The sequence below is a fragment of the Symphalangus syndactylus genome, chromosome 18 (genome assembly GCF_028878055.3).
Source record: "Symphalangus syndactylus isolate Jambi chromosome 18, NHGRI_mSymSyn1-v2.1_pri, whole genome shotgun sequence".
In the NCBI taxonomy this organism is placed as follows: Eukaryota; Metazoa; Chordata; class Mammalia; order Primates; family Hylobatidae; genus Symphalangus; species Symphalangus syndactylus.
Window position 1 is genome coordinate 101,868,140 of NC_072440.2, and position 16,832 is coordinate 101,884,971.

Below are 16,832 nucleotides of genomic sequence, written 5' to 3' on the forward strand. Positions count from 1 at the left end.
CTTCATCGGCTGCACTCCCACCCTAGGGAGTCGAAATCCCCACCCTAGGGAGAGACATATCCTCTCTGGATTGTCCAAAAGGGAATGAAAGGTAAAAATGAAGAAAAAAACAAAAAAGTGTTCCCAATTCAAGTCCAGTGCCTCCCTGGTGCGGGCATTCCAGCGTGGCCTAGAGTGAGTGGCAGTCCACCTCCAGAGGCGTCCCCTGGGCGCTACTAGGGACTCGAATTTCCCACGCGGCTTTTTGCTTTATGTATTCACTATTTAGACGTTTTCGGTCAAAGCATTTTGAGACTTCATAACTCTCAGAGCGCGCCAGGGAGCCGCCCTTAAAGATACCTAGTTACTGATGAGTTCCATCTAGTAAAACAGAGGGTAGTGGGCGGCTTGGCGACTCAGGATCCGGCTCCCCTCACGCTCCTGGCTGAGTCCCTGGCTTCCCAAGGGAAACTACCTCCGCAGGCCAGGACCATCTAGTTACAGGGCACCTGGATGTTACAAAGACGAGACTTCCAGCGCGGGGGCGTGGGGGCGGCTGCCAGCCCTGCCCCCAGCGTGCTGGCGACCCCCGGGACGCTCCTTCCCTCCCGCGCCTCTGCTCCCTAGCTGGTGGGAGCGGAGCGGCACCGGGATCACTTCCAGGTCCCTTGCACCGGAGCAGCGGGCGGCAGCAGGGTCCGGAGTCGGCCCGGCGGGGCCCACGTGGCCAGCACACCGGTCCTCCGCTGGCGACTTCCCTTTTCCGCTCTCGGGCACGAGGCACTGAACGCCCGGTGGAAGCACAGCTGTGCAGGGTCAGGCTCCGCCATTCAGCTGCCGCGGGCCGGGGCCTGCGGCGCCGTGCGCGTGCGCGGACCAGTTCCAGGCGGGCGCGACCGCCGCAGGGCGGGGCGGGGCGAGGCGAGGCCGCCGCAGGGCGGGGAGGGCGGGGCGCGAGGCCGGGGGCGGGGGCCACGCGTGGGGCGGGCGGTGCTCGGCTGCGCTGACGTCGGCCCCCCGGCGCCCCACCAGCTCCGCGCGGGCCCGGGTTGGCCACCGCCGGGTCCCCGCCCCTCCCCCGGCGGCGTCCCGGCCGGAACCGATCGTGGCTGGTTTGAGCTGGTGCGTCTCCATGGCGACCCGCCGGCGCTATAAGTAGGGAGCGGCGCGCCGTGGGGCTTTGTCAGTCCCTCCTGTAGCCGCCGCCGCCGCCGCCCGCCGCCCCTCTGCCAGCAGCTCCGGCGCCACCTCGGGCCGGCGTCTCCGGCGGGCGGGAGCCAGGCGCTGACGGGCGCGGCGGGGGCGGCCGAGCGCTCCTGCGGCTGCGACTGAGGCTCCGGCGTCTGCGCTTCCCCATGGGGCTGGCCCGCGGATCCTGGGCGCTCTGACGTGAGAGACTGCCCGGCCACGGAGGAAGGAAGGGAGGGAGCGAGGGCGGGAGCCGGGGCGGGCGGCGGGCCCCGGGCATGTGTGCGGCGCGCCTCGCCGGCCTGCGGAGACACGTGGTCGCCGAGCGGGCCACGATCTTGAGGCGCCGCTTCCTCCTGGCCCGGGGATCTCCCGCAGCTGGATAGGGGTGATGCGCGCGCCGCGTCCTGCCCCCGTCTTCACAGCTCGGGGCTGGAGGGGCCTAGCGGAGACCCACCCGGAGACCCTGCGTCCCCGCGCCGTCCTCTTTCCCACCCCGCCGGCGGCCGCGTGCGGGCCGGGTAGCCGTTGGGGAGGCCCTGGCGGCCGCGCAGCAGGTGCAGGGGCGCAGAGCCCGGGCTCGCCTTGGTACAGACGAGCGGGGCCCCGGCCTTGGCGCCTTCAGTTTCCTTCCAGTTTTTATTTTCGCTGTGTCTACAGAGCAGATGACACCAATTTGGAAACCCGCGAGAGTGGGTAGAGCTAAGATAGTCTTGTTGTAGTAGCTGTGATATTAGATGCTCGGCCAGCCATGACTTAGAGGTGTTTATTTAAGGACTCTGAATGACTCGGTGATTTCGGAAAAGCTTGGCTCAGATGAACGGACGTACACAGGGGAGACAGCCCTAAGGTTTGCAGAAAAGGCTGATTGTGCTGTTTGCGAAGTCGAAATAATTGGTGAAAGTGTAGAAGGCAGAACCTTTCAGGAATGTCTGGGGAGGACAAAGAAAGTGTTGGCTGACTTTGTTTAAACATAAAATTGGGCAGACTTTAATTGATTTGTGAAATTGTTTTCAAAGTTTGTTTGAATTAGCCCTTATCTCTTCTAACATTACCCTCTTGTGCTAATTGATTCACCATTTTAAATAGCTGTTACAGAAAGACCAAAAGGTGTTCTTCAGTAAAATATATTCAAGTAGGTTACTTAAGTAACGCTTTAAAACATACAGAAAAGCAAAAAAGTGTTGGCGTATTTAAACAGAAATCAAAACTTTCAAAGTTTAGGCCTGAATATTGCCTTAAAAATATTTAATAAGGCCTTAAATGACCCAGTCCGTGACTGCGTGAGCCTATTTATTATTAAATTGTAAATATTCTTTATATCAACAAAAATATATAACCATGTCTATAACAAAAATGGTTTTGCTAGCGTTGTTACTCTCTTCCCTTCTCCGAGGGGTGATTTAGATAACTTCGGAGGTTGACAATGCCAAGTAGTCACAATAGATAGAGCTTTAAAGCAAATTCTATGCATGGGTTTGGATTTATGACAGGCCTGTCACCCTGGGCCTGTCATAGTACCCCATGCCAAAGCAAACTGTGTCCCCGAACCATTGCCTGGCCTCTGCCCGTAGGCTGCTGGCACTGAAGTGGGTTGCACAGTGGAAAAGAAGAAAGCTCTACCTGGCAGAAATTTTTAAAGGTTAAAATAAATAATTTTAAGAAAGCTGGTTCACAAGGTACCACATTTGATGAAAGCAAAATACAGTGGCTTTTATTGTTACTAGCGTGATGTTCTTGCTTATTTTTCTTATTGGTGAAGTTAGCCCCAAATTATTCTCATAGCTAAGCAAATACGAGAGTGCCGGTAAGGACAGTTGGCATTCCCGGAATTGCTAAACTTGGTAGGCAACGCTGGTTTAAGAATACTGAGTTCTAGCCAGGCGCGGTGGCTCATGCCTGTAATCCCACCACTTTGGGAGGCTGAGGCAGGCAGATCACCTGAGGTCAGGAGTTGGAGACCAGCTTAACATGGAGAAATCCCATCTCTACTAAAAATATAAAATTAGCCAGGCCCCGGGCGTGGTGGCACATGCCGGTAATCCCAGCTACTTGGGAGACTGAGGCAGGAGAATCACTTGAACCCCGTAGGCGGAGGTTGCGGTGAGCCGAGATCACGCCATTGCACTCCAGCCTGGGCAATGAGAGTAAAACTCCATCTCAAAAAAAAAAAAAAAATACTGAATTCTGATCAGGTAACAGCAACTGTAATACAATGTGATTTGACTTGAAGATTACAGTTTTTAAGAAGTATATACCCAGCTAATACATGAAAATTAACTCGTAAAATCTCAAATGCTCCAGACATTTCCATGATGCCTGTTGGTCAGTAAAAATAATTCTAAGACTTAGTGGAAGTAGGAAATAGCAAGATGTTTCTATGGCTGTATATAAAGGCTATAATGTAATCCCAGCACTTTGGAAGACCGAGGCGGGATGGATCACCTGAGGTCAGGAGTTTGAGACCAGCCTGGACAACGTGGTGAAACCCTGTCTCTACTAAAAACACAAAAATTAGCCGGGTGTGGTGGCAGGTGCCTGTAATACGGGCTACTGGGGAGGCTGAGGCAGGAGAATCGCTTGAACCCAGGAGGCAGAGGTTGCAGTGAGCCAAGATTGCACCACTGCACTCCAGACTGGCAGTGACAGCGTGAGACTCCGTCTCAAAAAAAAAATAAAAAAGTCTATAATGCTATTTTAAGTTTCTAAAGAACTGAAACTGCTCTGAAATAGAGCAGACCATTATAAGACTTTTCCATATCAGTGAGCTAAGTGCAGATAAGCTTCTAAAACTTGCATGCTACATTTTTTTGGTACAAATATTTGAAATGCTTAGTGTGCTGCCTTGGAAAAACCTGGTAATTTTTGTGGTGTCTTTATACTGCCAAGGTTTATGGAATCATGTGCCTTATGCCTAGTAATAATTAGGATGACCAGGCCAGTGAGTGTTTCATATCCGGGGCATGATTAGCTCTGCGTGTGCTCGGCCAGTGTCCCATCTTCAACTTGATGTGTTCCTAAGGTAGACAGCAAATTCCCTATTTTATTTCTCAGATTGTCACTGCTGCTTCAAGGGCACACGCAGAGGGATTTGGAATTCCTGGAGAGTTGCCTTTGTGAGAAGCTGGAAATACTTCTTTCAATTCCATCTCTTAGTTTTCCATGTAAGTATTCAGTTTACATTTATGTTGCAGGTTAGTCTTAAGAATTGTATTGCTAAGGCTTCTGAGTGAATTTCTTCACTCTATTTGCATTTTGTTGCATTTCAGAGGAACATCAAGAAATCATGAACAACTTTGGTAATGAAGAGTTTGACTGCCACTTCCTCGATGAAGGTTTTACTGCCAAGGACATTCTGGACCAAAAAATTAATGAAGTTTCTTCTTCTGTAAGTATATGAGGCCCATGCTGGCAGTGCAGCTGAGTGCCAGGCAAGTGGAAAACTTTGGCAAGGTCTAAGGAAGAGCAATGAGGCTTACATGTCTTGTTATGGGATGTAGAAATTAATTCACTGGTGGTAAATTAATGTGATAATGGTGATATTCATATCAATGGCTAGACTCAAAAGAGCAGGATTCATTGTGATTGATGGGAAAGAAGGTCGCTGGCTGTTGGTGTGGTGTGTGGTGAGGCTGCTAGTGAGTCACCTGTGACCACTCTTGTTTCAGGATGATAAGGATGCCTTCTATGTGGCAGACCTGGGAGACATTCTAAAGAAACATCTGAGGTGGTTAAAAGCTCTCCCTCGTGTCACCCCCTTTTATGCAGTCAAATGTAATGATAGCAAAGCCATCGTGAAGACCCTTGCTGCTATCGGGACAGGATTTGACTGTGCTAGCAAGGTAAGCAATAGCAGCAGGACTCAAAAGCAGTTGTATAAAATGGTCCTGGTATTCCCCACAGGGCAGATACAAGTTGTGTTTTTTGGGCAATAAATGTTCACTAAAGGCAAATGGGGCGGGGGGAGCACATGACAACTTCCCATGCTTTTCTGTTTGTTCCACCTGTTAAGCCACGTACAGATAGCATGACACCACTCTTCTTTTTCAGACTGAAATACAGTTGGTGCAGAGTCTGGGGGTGCCTCCAGAGAGGATTATCTATGCAAATCCTTGTAAACAAGTATCTCAAATTAAGTATGCTGCTAATAATGGAGTCCAGATGATGACTTTTGATAGTGAAGTTGAGTTGATGAAAGTTGCCAGAGCACATCCAAAAGCAAAGTGAGTTATTCCCCCATCTGAGGGCAAGATCGGGAGCATAAGATATGTGGATTCTTATCAAACAAACTTAAATTTCTGATTATTATATTTCTATACTTTAGTAGAAAGTAGTTGAAACCCCCTATTGAGTCATGAAGCCTGGGACTCAAACTACAGAATATATCGGCGACAGTATTTAGAACAGGGTTGTTTTTATTTTAATCGTGGCTGTAAGTGAACATCTATCATGAGACATTTGCTGCACTTTCCTTGCTTGTAGGTTGGTTTTGCGGATTGCCACGGATGATTCCAAAGCAGTGTGTCGTCTCAGTGTTAAATTCGGTGCCACGCTCAGAACCAGCAGGCTCCTTTTGGAACGGGCGAAAGAGCTAAATATCGATGTTGTTGGTGTCAGGTGAGATCTTGGTGGGATAGCTAGAGGTCAAGACATTGAACAGTTTGAGTTTTACAGCCTTTCTCCTAGTGTTTGCTATTATTTTAAGAAATACTAAGACATAGTGTCTCGTCTCTTTATTTTACCCCAGCTTCCACGTAGGAAGCGGCTGTACCGATCCTGAGACCTTTGTGCAGGCAATCTCTGATGCCCGCTGTGTTTTTGACATGGGGGTGAGTATACGTGACCCTGTTAGGGAAGGGCGGGACACAACTGACAATAATTAGTCTTAATTCTAGAGTTAACTTTTTATGGCAGTTGGTTCTGTATTATGGGTTTCAACCTATCTGCTGCATACATTTTTGTTATTAGCTGTGGATCTGGCTGACTTATTTTCTTGATTCTAGGCTGAGGTTGGTTTCAGCATGTATCTGCTTGATATTGGCGGTGGCTTTCCTGGATCTGAGGATGTGAAGCTTAAATTTGAAGAGGTAACTTAGAACAAAACTGTAATACTCAGTAGCTATTTTAATAAATTCCTTTTTGGAATATTTCAAAATTTAAGTGTCTTAACTAATATTACAATGGGCTGAGTGTCTTGGTGTGATATTTTGAGTGATTTCTTTGTGCTGTCTAACATTGCACTTGATACCATTTGGTTTTCTAAAGTGTGAATCAGCTTTCCCAGAAGTCTTGGATAACTGGTTACATTGGAAATCATGGCTCACACCTGTAATCCAGCACTTGGGAGGCCAAGGTGGTAGGATCACTTGAGCCCAGGAGTTTGAGACCAGTCTGGGCAACACAGTGAGACCCCATCTCTACAAAAAAATTTTAAAATTAGCCTGGTGTAGTGGCGGGCACCTGTAATCCCAGCTACTTGGAAGGCTGAGGTGGGAGGATCACTTGAGCCCAGGAGGTTGAGGCTGCACTGAGCCGTGATCATGCCACTGCACTCAGCCTGGGCTACAGAGTGAGACCCTGTCTCAAAAAAAAAGAAAAAACATGTTGCTGTGGGCTTCCTAGAGATTATGCTGACTGTAGCATATCATCACCCCAAATGTGCTTTGCTAGACCTGTGCTTCCTCTCCTTAAAATACTTGAAATGTTTAGTCATTTAGGAAGTTAAGCCATTATATTGGTGCTTGAGTTTGTAAAATACATCTGCATGGTTAGTTAAAATCATGACGTAGGCAGAAGAGGATTTTTATCCTGTTGGCGTGTATTTGTTAAAATGTTTTGACATCTTATGCCTTCCTAGGTAGTAATTAGTTGCGTACTGTTCTTTGATAAAAATCATACCCATAACATCCTAAAGGAGATAGGGGGCCTGGAGGGGAATAAAAATGAGCCACCTGGGATGTGCAGCCTGGTTTTCAGGGAGATGTTGATGTTTTTTTGCTGTTGTTACTTAATGATAAACCTGTCTGCTGATGCCTGGTCTCATGATGTCATGTCACAAGGCCCTGTGATGTTACTCCCCCATGCGAATTTCCCACAATGAAGGCTGCTCTTTCTTTTCTGTTTCATTCTCAGATCACCGGCGTAATCAACCCAGCGTTGGACAAATATTTTCCGTCAGACTCTGGAGTGAGAATCATAGCTGAGCCCGGCAGATACTATGTTGCATCAGCTTTCACACTTGCAGTTAATATCATCGCCAAGAAAATTGTATTAAAGGAACAGACTGGCTCTGATGGTATGTATAAAGGACGAATCACTTCATGTATAACTGAAAGCTTGATGCAGAAAGTCATTAAGATTGTTGATCTGTCTTTCTAGATGAAGATGAGTCGAGTGAACAGACCTTTATGTATTATGTGAATGATGGCGTCTATGGATCATTTAATTGCATACTGTATGATCACGCACATGTAAAGCCCCTTCTGCAAAAGGTAATTTCTGAGCATACTGTATAAAACAATTAAGAGGACTGGTCACAACAAGTATAATTAAGTAGTACTTCCTCTCTCTCTGTCTCTTTATATAGAGACCTAAACCAGATGAGAAGTATTATTCATCCAGCATATGGGGACCAACATGTGATGGCCTCGATCGGATTGTTGAGCGCTGTGACCTGCCCGAAATGCATGTGGGTGATTGGATGCTCTTTGAAAACATGGGCGCTTACACTGTTGCTGCTGCCTCTACGTTCAATGGCTTCCAGAGGCCGACGATCTACTATGTGATGTCAGGGCCTGCGTGGTAAGTAAGCCATGCAGGTTGATGGTGCTGCCAACAATAGGCACCTTCTTGGATATGTGCTTCTTGTCTAGACGAATAAGAAATTGTCTTGCCTAAAATGAAATACAAATGGATATTTTTCCTAAGAAAAGACTGATGAGGGTATTTCTGTGTAACTGGAATATATTTAAGTTCGTGCCATGTGTCTTGTGGTTTCCTTATTACCAAAACGGTGACTGAAGAAACGCTTGCTTTAGAAATACATTGAATTGGCCGGGTGTGCTGGCTTACACCTGAAATCACAACACTTTGGGAGGCCAAGGCAGAAGGATCACTTGAGCCCAGGAGTTCGAGCCTGGGCAACATAGTGAGACCCTGTCTCTGCAAAAAATTAAAAAATTAGTTGGCCATGGTAGTGGGTGCCTGTAGTCCCAGCCACTTGGGAGGCTAAGGTGAGAGGATTGCTTGAGCCTGGGAGGTTGAGGCTGCGGTGAGCTATGATAGCACCATTGTATTCCAGCCTGGGTAACAGAGAAAGACCCTGTCTCGGAAAAAAAAAGTACATTGAATTGTTTCCTGATGGGAAATAAATACTTTCATGCCCAGTTAGGAGTGAGTCAGGGTTTTTAATATGCCACTTTTTCTTTCTCAGGCAACTCATGCAGCAATTCCAGAACCCCGACTTCCCACCCGAAGTAGAGGAACAGGATGCCAGCACCCTGCCTGTGTCTTGTGCCTGGGAGAGTGGGAGGAAACGCCACAGAGCAGCCTGTGCTTCAGCTAGTATTAATGTGTAGATACCGCTCTGGTAGCTGTTAACTGCAAGTTTAGCTTGAATTAAGGGATTTGGGGGGACCATGTAACTTAATTACTGCTAGTTTTGAAATGTCTTTGTAAGAGTAGGGTCGCCACGATGCAGCCATATGGAAGACTAGGATATGGGTCACACTTATCTGTGTTCCTATGGAAACTATTTGAATATTTGTTTTATATGGATTTTTATTCACTCTTCAGACACGCTACTCAAGAGTGCCCCTCAGCTGCTGAACAAGCGTTTGTAGCTTGTACAATGGCAGAATGGGCCAAAAGCTTAGTGTTGTGACCTGTTTTTAAAATAAAGTATCTTGAAATAATTAGGCATTGGGACGTTTTTATGGTGTGTTCATTCCAGACAGTTCACGAGTCCTGTATAGCTCGCTCTGATTCTCAGAGAATGAGTGGGTCCACCCACACACAGGTAGGAGGACAGGTGAGGCGGAAGCCCTATCCTCCCGTGTGGACGGTGCACATCTGCTCAGCCCACCGCACATGTCCAGAGTTGGCTGCGAACTCCGTGTACAGAGCCCCTGGTGGTGGGACCTACTTAAGTCTGACGGACCTGTCCTGTCCAAGCCAGTGCCCAGGGAAGGTGTGGGAGGCCCTTTGATCCTGGCCTGCAGAGACCATCCGTGTCCCCTCCCACCTTCATGCCTGTGAGAAGTTAGGAATGTATATGGTACAACATTTGGCAGTCAGCTTATTTTAATAAATTCAGCAACAGCAAGTCCCCACCATGTTGTGTATCTATCTTCACCATCTTGTCTGACCATGACCACTGGCCTTGTGTGTTCTTTTACTCAACGTGTACCCTCGCTCTCCCCCAAAGTGTGGCAGGCTCTCATACTCCTTAACCTCCATTGTGGCAATATCTTACGGGTAACGCTGGAGTTGCAGGAGGAGGGAAGGACACGTCAGAGCCACCAGGCAGTGGGAGCATCTTGGAGTCCCCACTAGCCTAATGAGGGGGACAGGAAGAGAGCAAATGTGTAGGGAGGAAGGCTGTGGCTCCTCCCGGGGTTGGAAGGTCAAGCCGATGCTGTTACCCATTTACCAAAGCTGAAGAGAGTGACTTCCTGCCTTTCTCAAAAGCACCACCTTCCCCTCAGCCCTGAGTCCAGAGAAGACAGGAGCCCTCCTGTGGCTGTAGTTAGTTACCTCATGTGGCTGCCAAGTTAGCTCAGGGCTTGGCTTATCACCAACTCTGGTCTCCCTGGGCCAGGGTTGCCAAAACATGAAAGGTTTTTTCAGGAGCCACAGAGGTTGGTTCTGACTGGAGCGGGAGGGCGGGAAGGAGTGCTGTAGTCCACAGCCCTGCCTTCCAGGAGCCTGAGAAGTAGGATGCTGGTGTGTTTGGGTAATTCAGCTCCCCAACAAGGGCAGTTCCCTGGGATCCGGGACCCACTATGTTAAGAGAGTTGGCACTGAGATGCACTGTGTATGTACTGTGTGCCAAGAAATTTGAGCTAGACACCAAACCTAGAATCTTGGTAAATTAGGTCTTCCATCTTAAAAAGGAAGAAATTCCCGAGATCGCTTAGTGGCAGTGCTGAGCTTGGACTGAAAAGGGGGGTGTTCCACTCAAAATCGACTAAGGCTTTGGAAACAATGCTCTTTCAGCCAGTTAGGGAAAATGTAATCCAACAACCGTCAGTAGTGCCAGTGGGGGCAGAAACAGCCGCAGGTAATCCTGTGCTACATGTGAGCGGCCCCTGAAACCTTGCTTCTGACCACAGCTTGGCGCAGCCACTTACAGGCCCCAACAAAGCCGGACTTGGGTCTGTGAAATGATGTGGCCAGGCTTGATCAAGTGATCTTCCTTGGCCCTTGTACATGGGAGCAGGCAGGCGAATTTGGCAGGAGAGACCAGAGAACGAGGACAGCCAGACGGTAGCCGGGGCTGTGTCGATACCAAGGCACCGTCCTCTAGGAGGCTTAAGTCCTACTTTGCATTTGGGCATCTCCACGTCATTTTTAAAGATGGTGCTGTCTGGTCGTACACAGATACTGGGCATTTCTAGACTTGTGACTTGAAGTGAATGCAGCTCCACCAAGACCACTTGCGAATTTCCTGCTGGTGTGCTGGCCCCCGTGAGAGGGGATTCAGGGGAATTGAGCTCTTGGGCAAAGGTAAAGGCAGCCAGAGTGCATCAGAATCACTTAGGGTGCTTCTTAAAAATACTCATTATTGCCCCCTGACCACTTTCCCCAGACTCTGGGGATGGGACAGTGTTGGAGCAACTGGAGAACCACCTGGAAGACACAAAAGTATCCCCTACTCCTGCTCCAAAATACATTCCAAATAGACGAAAGTTTTAAATATAACAGATTAGACCATAAACCTACTGGAAATAAAGTCAAAAGGCAAGGGACAAACAGGGCTACAATACCTGTGAAAAGGACTAATTTTCTTCATATTAAAAACTCCAACAAATCAATAAAGTAACAATGCAATAGAAAGTGGGCAAGACATAAACTTGGCTCATGGTAAACTTTTTTTTTTTTTTTTTTGTAGGCAGAGTTTCACTCTCACCCAGGCTGGAATGCAGTAGCACCATCTCAGCTCACTGTAACCTCTGCCTCCCGGGTTCAAACAATTCTGCCTCAGCCCCCTGAGTAGCTAGGACTACAGGTGCATGCCACCACACCGGGCTAATTTTTGTATTTGTAGTAGAGACGGGGTTTCGCCATGTTGGCCAGGCTGGTCTTGAACTCCTGGTCTCAAGTGATCCACCCGTCTCCGCCTCCCAAAGTGCAGGGATTATAGGCATGAGCCACCACACCCAGCCGACAGTAAACTTTTTGAACATGAAGACATTTGTCAACCAAAGGAAACACACAGTAAAACTGTGAGAATCTATTTCTCACCTATCAGATTGGCAAAGACAAGAGTTCCCCAGCTCGCTGGGTGAGCAGGTGTGCTCACGCACTGGGCGGGAAAGTAAATTAGAGGAACAGTCTCTTTGGAGGGAACTTGACAATATCAATAATCCACATTATCTTTGACCCAGCAGTTCTAAGAATTTCTCTGATGATAGTCTTCTAGGATTATTCGTTGTGGCATCATTTGTAAACAATCTCTTGTATACAAGCAGGTACTGATGAAATTGTCAATGGAACGGGATATACAGTGGTTAAGGAATGAAGCAGATTCGTCAGTACTGATAAGGAACAAGCTCCAAGCTAGATTCAATGAGGATAGCAAAGCAAGGGGCACTGTGTAGCATGCTACTATGTGTGTGAAAAGCAAAATCAACCCCCAACAAACTGTGAGTGTACGTACATACTTGCATATGCATGGCGTATTTCTGGAAGAGCTTGTAAGAAATGGGTGACAGAGGTTGCCTCTAGGCAGAACGAGAGGCCTGGACCGAGAGTGGGGACTGGCTCCACACTGCGCTTTTGACATTGGTATGTATTACTGACTTTACGAGGATTGTAAAGTAGGCTTCCCACGTGAAGACATAAACTCAGAGATGAACTCAAGTCACGCAGATAGTGAGGCAGCATTCAAGCCAGGTCAGATGACCCCAGCATTCATTTGGTGTTTCCCTACCCTGGGACCGTGCTGTTAAGCAGCGGGAGGGTGGCTTGGGCAGTGGACTGGCTCAGGGGGACATGGTAGAGTTGCTCACGACCTGGTCCTCACCTTTGCAGAGTCCAGGAGGGCTGGCTCCTGCCAACCCAGCTCATGAGGCCGATGAAGGCAGCAGACCCAACAGAAGCCACGGATGGGAACATTCCTGGCACATCAGCAGGTGATCAACCCCTCCCTCCCCGACAGGATCAGGGCCAGGCACTGCCCCTCACAGACAGCCTGCGGCAACCAAGGGCAGGCCAGAAGCCAGTGGGCAGAGCAAGCCATGTGTGCCCCCTGCAGCCCTCTCGAGCCCTGGCTGATGCCCACTTTGCACTTCCTTGTGGGTGGGGCCTGCCCCTACCTGGGCCTCACTAGGCTTGTCTTGTGAAGTCATGTGCTCGTCACACCCCAGCAGTGACCTCTTCGACTGGGACCACACATCTCTTTGCAGGTTCCCTCCTTGCTAGATTTTCCTAAGTGACTCGAAGTGGCTGGCTAGCCCCCTCCACTTTAGGGGGTTTTCTGGCTGTCACCCTGTGTACCCTCTTTGACATGGGCCCTCCCGCATGCTGGATCTGGGGATTAGCTTTGCACCATCTCTGGGCCCGGCTGGAAAACCGCCCCTGAAGGCAAGAGTCAACCCGTTTCAAATCGGGCCCTGTCCCCACCAGGGAGTCCCGAGAAGCCTCAGTGCCTGGGGGTGAGGGGGGCGAGTGGGGGGATCTGCCCTCTCCTGCCTCACCCAATCTCACCCATCGGGTTTCAAGGTAGGACGTCATGTGAAGCAAAGGCTTTGCTGAGTTCTCCCAGTTCTTGTTTTTTACAGATGGGATGAAGTCCAGAGAGGCCAAGTGACTCGTCCAAGGCAAGTCCGTGAGTTAGGAGGGCCTGGGAGTCCTCAGGGCCCTGCCTCACCAGCCAGGTTCTGCTCCTGGGCTCTTGCTGAACAATGACCATGACTAGAATGAGGCATCCTTCTCTCACCAAGGGCAACGTGCTCCCGGCCCCTGCTCTCTGCCAATCTTATTCCCTGCCAGGGTGGCAGAGGAAGCCCTGAGCACCCATGGCTCCGGAATATCACAGAGGGTGGCACCTGGCCCTGCACTCCTGCTGTGGCTTCGGCCTCGGCTGGAGCTGGACAGACGCAGCTGGATCCAGGCCCCACACCTCACTAGGCACTAGCCAGACCCAGGCCCTACGCCTCACTAGGCACAGGGGTCCCCACAGCCACCTCTTCCTGAGTGGGGGTTGAGCTGGTGCTCCCCCTGGCAGGGCTACTACAAGGGAGGATTGGTGAAGGCCCGAATGCAGGGCACAGAGTGGAAGCGCCTGCGGAATTCTTGCTGCTGTTGGGAGTTAGGAGAATTTTATCCACATGCAGCGCTGACTCCAGGCTGGAGAGGGCTGTGACCAGGCGTGCTCTGCCGCTGGCCAGGGGTTACCTAGGTGCAGCTCAGTCAGGTGACTTGTGGAGCTCAGGCCCGTGGGCTTGTGAGGGGGGAGCGGGGGTCTCCAGGCCGGATCAGCTCAGGGGCGGCTCTGCAGGGGAGGAGACCTGGTGCCCTGCTGGGCGAGGGTCAGTCGGCCTGGGTGGCTCTGCCAGGAGGGTCATGCACCTGGCCTTGGGGGTGCCTGTCAGGAGGCCTGGCCCTTCCAGCTTCTCACCTGCCCCAGGGCTGTGCAGGCCCCACTCCCTGGCTTCTCAAGGAGGGTTGCCAGATTTAGCACAAATATAAGATACTGCATGGGACATATGTCAGCTGCAAAATTGCTTCTTGTTGATCTGAAATTCAAGTGTAACTGGGTGCCCTGTATTGTATCTGGCATTCCTATCTGGCAATAAGGCCTCTGGTCCCGGGTACCAGGAGCCTGGCCTCAGCTTTTGTGTGCCATTTGGCCCACCACAAGTCTGGGGCTCCTCTGGGCCTCAGCATCCTCCTCCGTCATCAAATGCCACCCAGGACAGAAAGCTTTTCTCGAAAGCAGGCCCACCTGGGACCAGCACACCCAAGCCCTGGATTGCCCTCCCAGCTATGGACACCAGGGGGCAGCAGCACCCCGCGGTGGCAGCGCAGTCGGGGCCAGGAAAAGGTGGTCAAATCACTCGACCACTGGGCAAACACTGACAGCTCGACTGTCACAGGGGGCCCTTGACAGACACAGGGCTGTGAGACTGGAGCGTGGCCTCGATCCAGAGCTCCTGACTCAAGTCACACCAGGGTCCTGGGGGCTTTGAGGAAGGGGCACCAGGCAGCCCAGTCCCCGACCAGACCACTCCCCTGACCCCCAAAACACTTTCTGAGGCCTCCCAGGTGAAGCCCCCAGCCCAGCCCCCGCACCTCTGCCCCAGGTTGTAGAACCAGCCCTGTGTACAGCTGGTGGGGCCCTGCAGCCTTGGTCCTGGCTGTAACCCCGCCCGTCCCCGCAGTGGCCCCAATCCCCTCTGAGGTGTTCCCAATCCTCCCCTGTGCCCACCAGCGACTGGTGACCCCACCTGGCCTCCCCTGACCACCCCCCATGATAGACTGAGTGGGTGGAGCGCAGATCTCTCCCCACCACCCCTCCTGTGGGGCTGGTGCCTGGCACCTGTCCCTGAGCCAGAGGCAGAGCCCACCTGAGGCTGCCTGTGCCGCCCTCCCCATCCCCTACACACCACCACACATGCAAACACACCACACACATCCACAGCACACAGTAAGACCACATGCCCCAGCCTCACACACACCCCACAAGACACCCCCGCACACATGGCTCCATGCTCTGCCATCCCTGCCGGGGTGCCTGACCCTAACCCTGGGGCCCCCACCTCTGGAGGCCCCCAGGAACCTGGGGGTCAGGTCCTGCCCCGAGGACCCTTGCCATTCCCCCCAAGGCCCTGCAGCCCCTCCCTCTGCCCCTGGTTCCCTGACCACATGGTTTACAGGTGAAGACACAGCGCTTGTCCAGTGCCAGGCGGCTCATTCGAGGTGGAGCTGGGACTTGGCCTGGGTCTCACTGTGTGTCCACGGCACACGCTTGTGTGGTTCCAGCTGCATGAAGATGGGGCAGAGCCACCTGCTGACCCTCCCTTCATTCATTCATCCCTACTCATTCCTGAGCAGCCTCGCAGGGCTTCAGGGTGGAGACGACCAGAGTAATTTGATGAGGTCACCGAAGGCGACCTCTGGAGGAGGGGACATAGAGGCCTGGTGCAGGGAAGCTTAGCGCGGAGGGAGGCCACTATGGGCCCAGGTGGGCCAGGAAGGGGAGCAGGGTGCCCAGAGCCTGGGCCCAGCCTCTCAGGCCACGGAGCCAGGCGCCCCACCTGACCCTCCTGGAATGAGCTGCCAGGGCTGCCACTCAACAGCCTCATGTGGCACCCCAGAAGCCACCGACCTGTGGACCCGGATCCACCACAGCACACGCAATGCCACACACACACACACACACACACACATCCACAGCACATGCAATGCCACACAAACACACAGAGCACACACCACCACACACATCCACAGTATACACAGTTACACCATGACACACACAAACACACCATACACATCCACATCACACACAGTTACACCGTGCCCCACACACCATGACACACACAGACACACCACATGCATCCACATCACACACATGCACACACAGTTACACCATGCCCCACACACCACCACACATGCAAACACACCACACACATTCACATCACACAAAGTCACACCATGCCCCACACACCACCACACACACACAAACACACCACACACATCCACAGCACACACACACAGTCACACCATGCCCCACACACCACCACACACACAAACATACCACACACATACACATCACACAGTCACACCATCCCCACACACCACCACACACGCAAACATACCACACACATACACATCGCACACACACAGTCACACCATCCCCCACACACCACCACACATGCAAACACACCACACACATACACATCGCACACACAGTCACACCATGCCCACACACCACCACACATGCAAACACAACACACACATCCACATCACACACAAAAAGTCACATCATCCCCACACACCATCCCCACACACCCAAACACACCACACACATCTATAGCGCACACTAAGACCACATGCCCCAGCCACACACACACCCAAGACACACACAGACGCACACACACACACCTAGTGGATGAGCCCGTTCGAGCCCCGAGGGCCTGGCCGCCGCTGGAAGAGGCGGTGGGCAGGTGGCTCCAGGGCGGGCCAGGGTCTGCCTTCCTATGAACTGCAGGAGGCAGGTGGCCCCTTCAGGTCGGGGCGCCACAGTGCAGTCCCACAGGCGTCTGGGAAGAGCCGGACGAGCTGAGGCGGCGGGGAGCCCCACTCTGCCCTCCAGGGGCTGCCACCCCACCCCCGCTGGCCTCAGCCACCCATCCTCCCGAGCTCCCTCCCACCCTCACCAGCCTCCTACCCCAGCCAGGCTGTACCCGCCCCGCAGCTCCTGCGCCCCGGCAGTGCCCTGC

At 51.6% G+C, this 16,832-nt stretch overlaps 1 protein-coding gene and 1 non-coding gene across 4 annotated transcripts; both read left to right on the plus strand.

Moving 5' to 3' along the window:
* Positions 1-995: 995 nt before the first annotated feature.
* ODC1 (ornithine decarboxylase 1) lies at positions 996-9,080 on the plus strand. 3 transcript variants are annotated; one of them, XM_063623966.1, is made up of 13 exons: positions 1,064-1,368; positions 1,943-2,017; positions 4,222-4,331; positions 4,437-4,555; positions 4,836-5,009; positions 5,218-5,390; positions 5,650-5,784; positions 5,915-5,996; positions 6,171-6,254; positions 7,300-7,462; positions 7,546-7,658; positions 7,754-7,968; positions 8,600-9,080. In XM_063623966.1, the coding sequence occupies exons 4-13, from the start codon at positions 4,454-4,456 to the stop codon at positions 8,742-8,744; spliced, it is 1,386 nt and encodes a 461-aa protein (XP_063480036.1). In that variant the 5' UTR covers positions 1,064-1,368; positions 1,943-2,017; positions 4,222-4,331; positions 4,437-4,453; the 3' UTR covers positions 8,745-9,080. The 3 variants fall into 3 exon arrangements, with proteins under 3 accessions (XP_055107654.1, XP_063480036.1, XP_055107656.1); XM_055251679.2 differs by lacking the exon at positions 1,943-2,017 and having other exon boundaries at positions 996-1,368; XM_055251681.2 differs by lacking the exon at positions 1,064-1,368 and having other exon boundaries at positions 1,606-2,017.
* On the plus strand, positions 2,638-2,771 carry LOC129468710 (small nucleolar RNA SNORA42/SNORA80 family). Its single transcript, XR_008652788.2, has one exon. It is a non-coding gene; the product is annotated as a small nucleolar RNA SNORA42/SNORA80 family (small nucleolar RNA).
* Positions 9,081-16,832: the final 7,752 nt, after the last annotated feature.

Bases quoted from the DNA above. Each gene is read 5' to 3' on its own strand.
- ODC1 (XM_055251679.2), top strand. From the start codon at position 4,454: ATGAACAACTTTGGTAATGAAGAGTTTGACTGCCACTTCCTCGATGAA. The intron at 7,463-7,545 runs GTATGTATAAAG...CTGTCTTTCTAG, and splicing joins GGAACAGACTGGCTCTGATG to ATGAAGATGAGTCGAGTGAA. The intron at 7,969-8,599 runs GTAAGTAAGCCA...TTTCTTTCTCAG, and splicing joins GTGATGTCAGGGCCTGCGTG to GCAACTCATGCAGCAATTCC.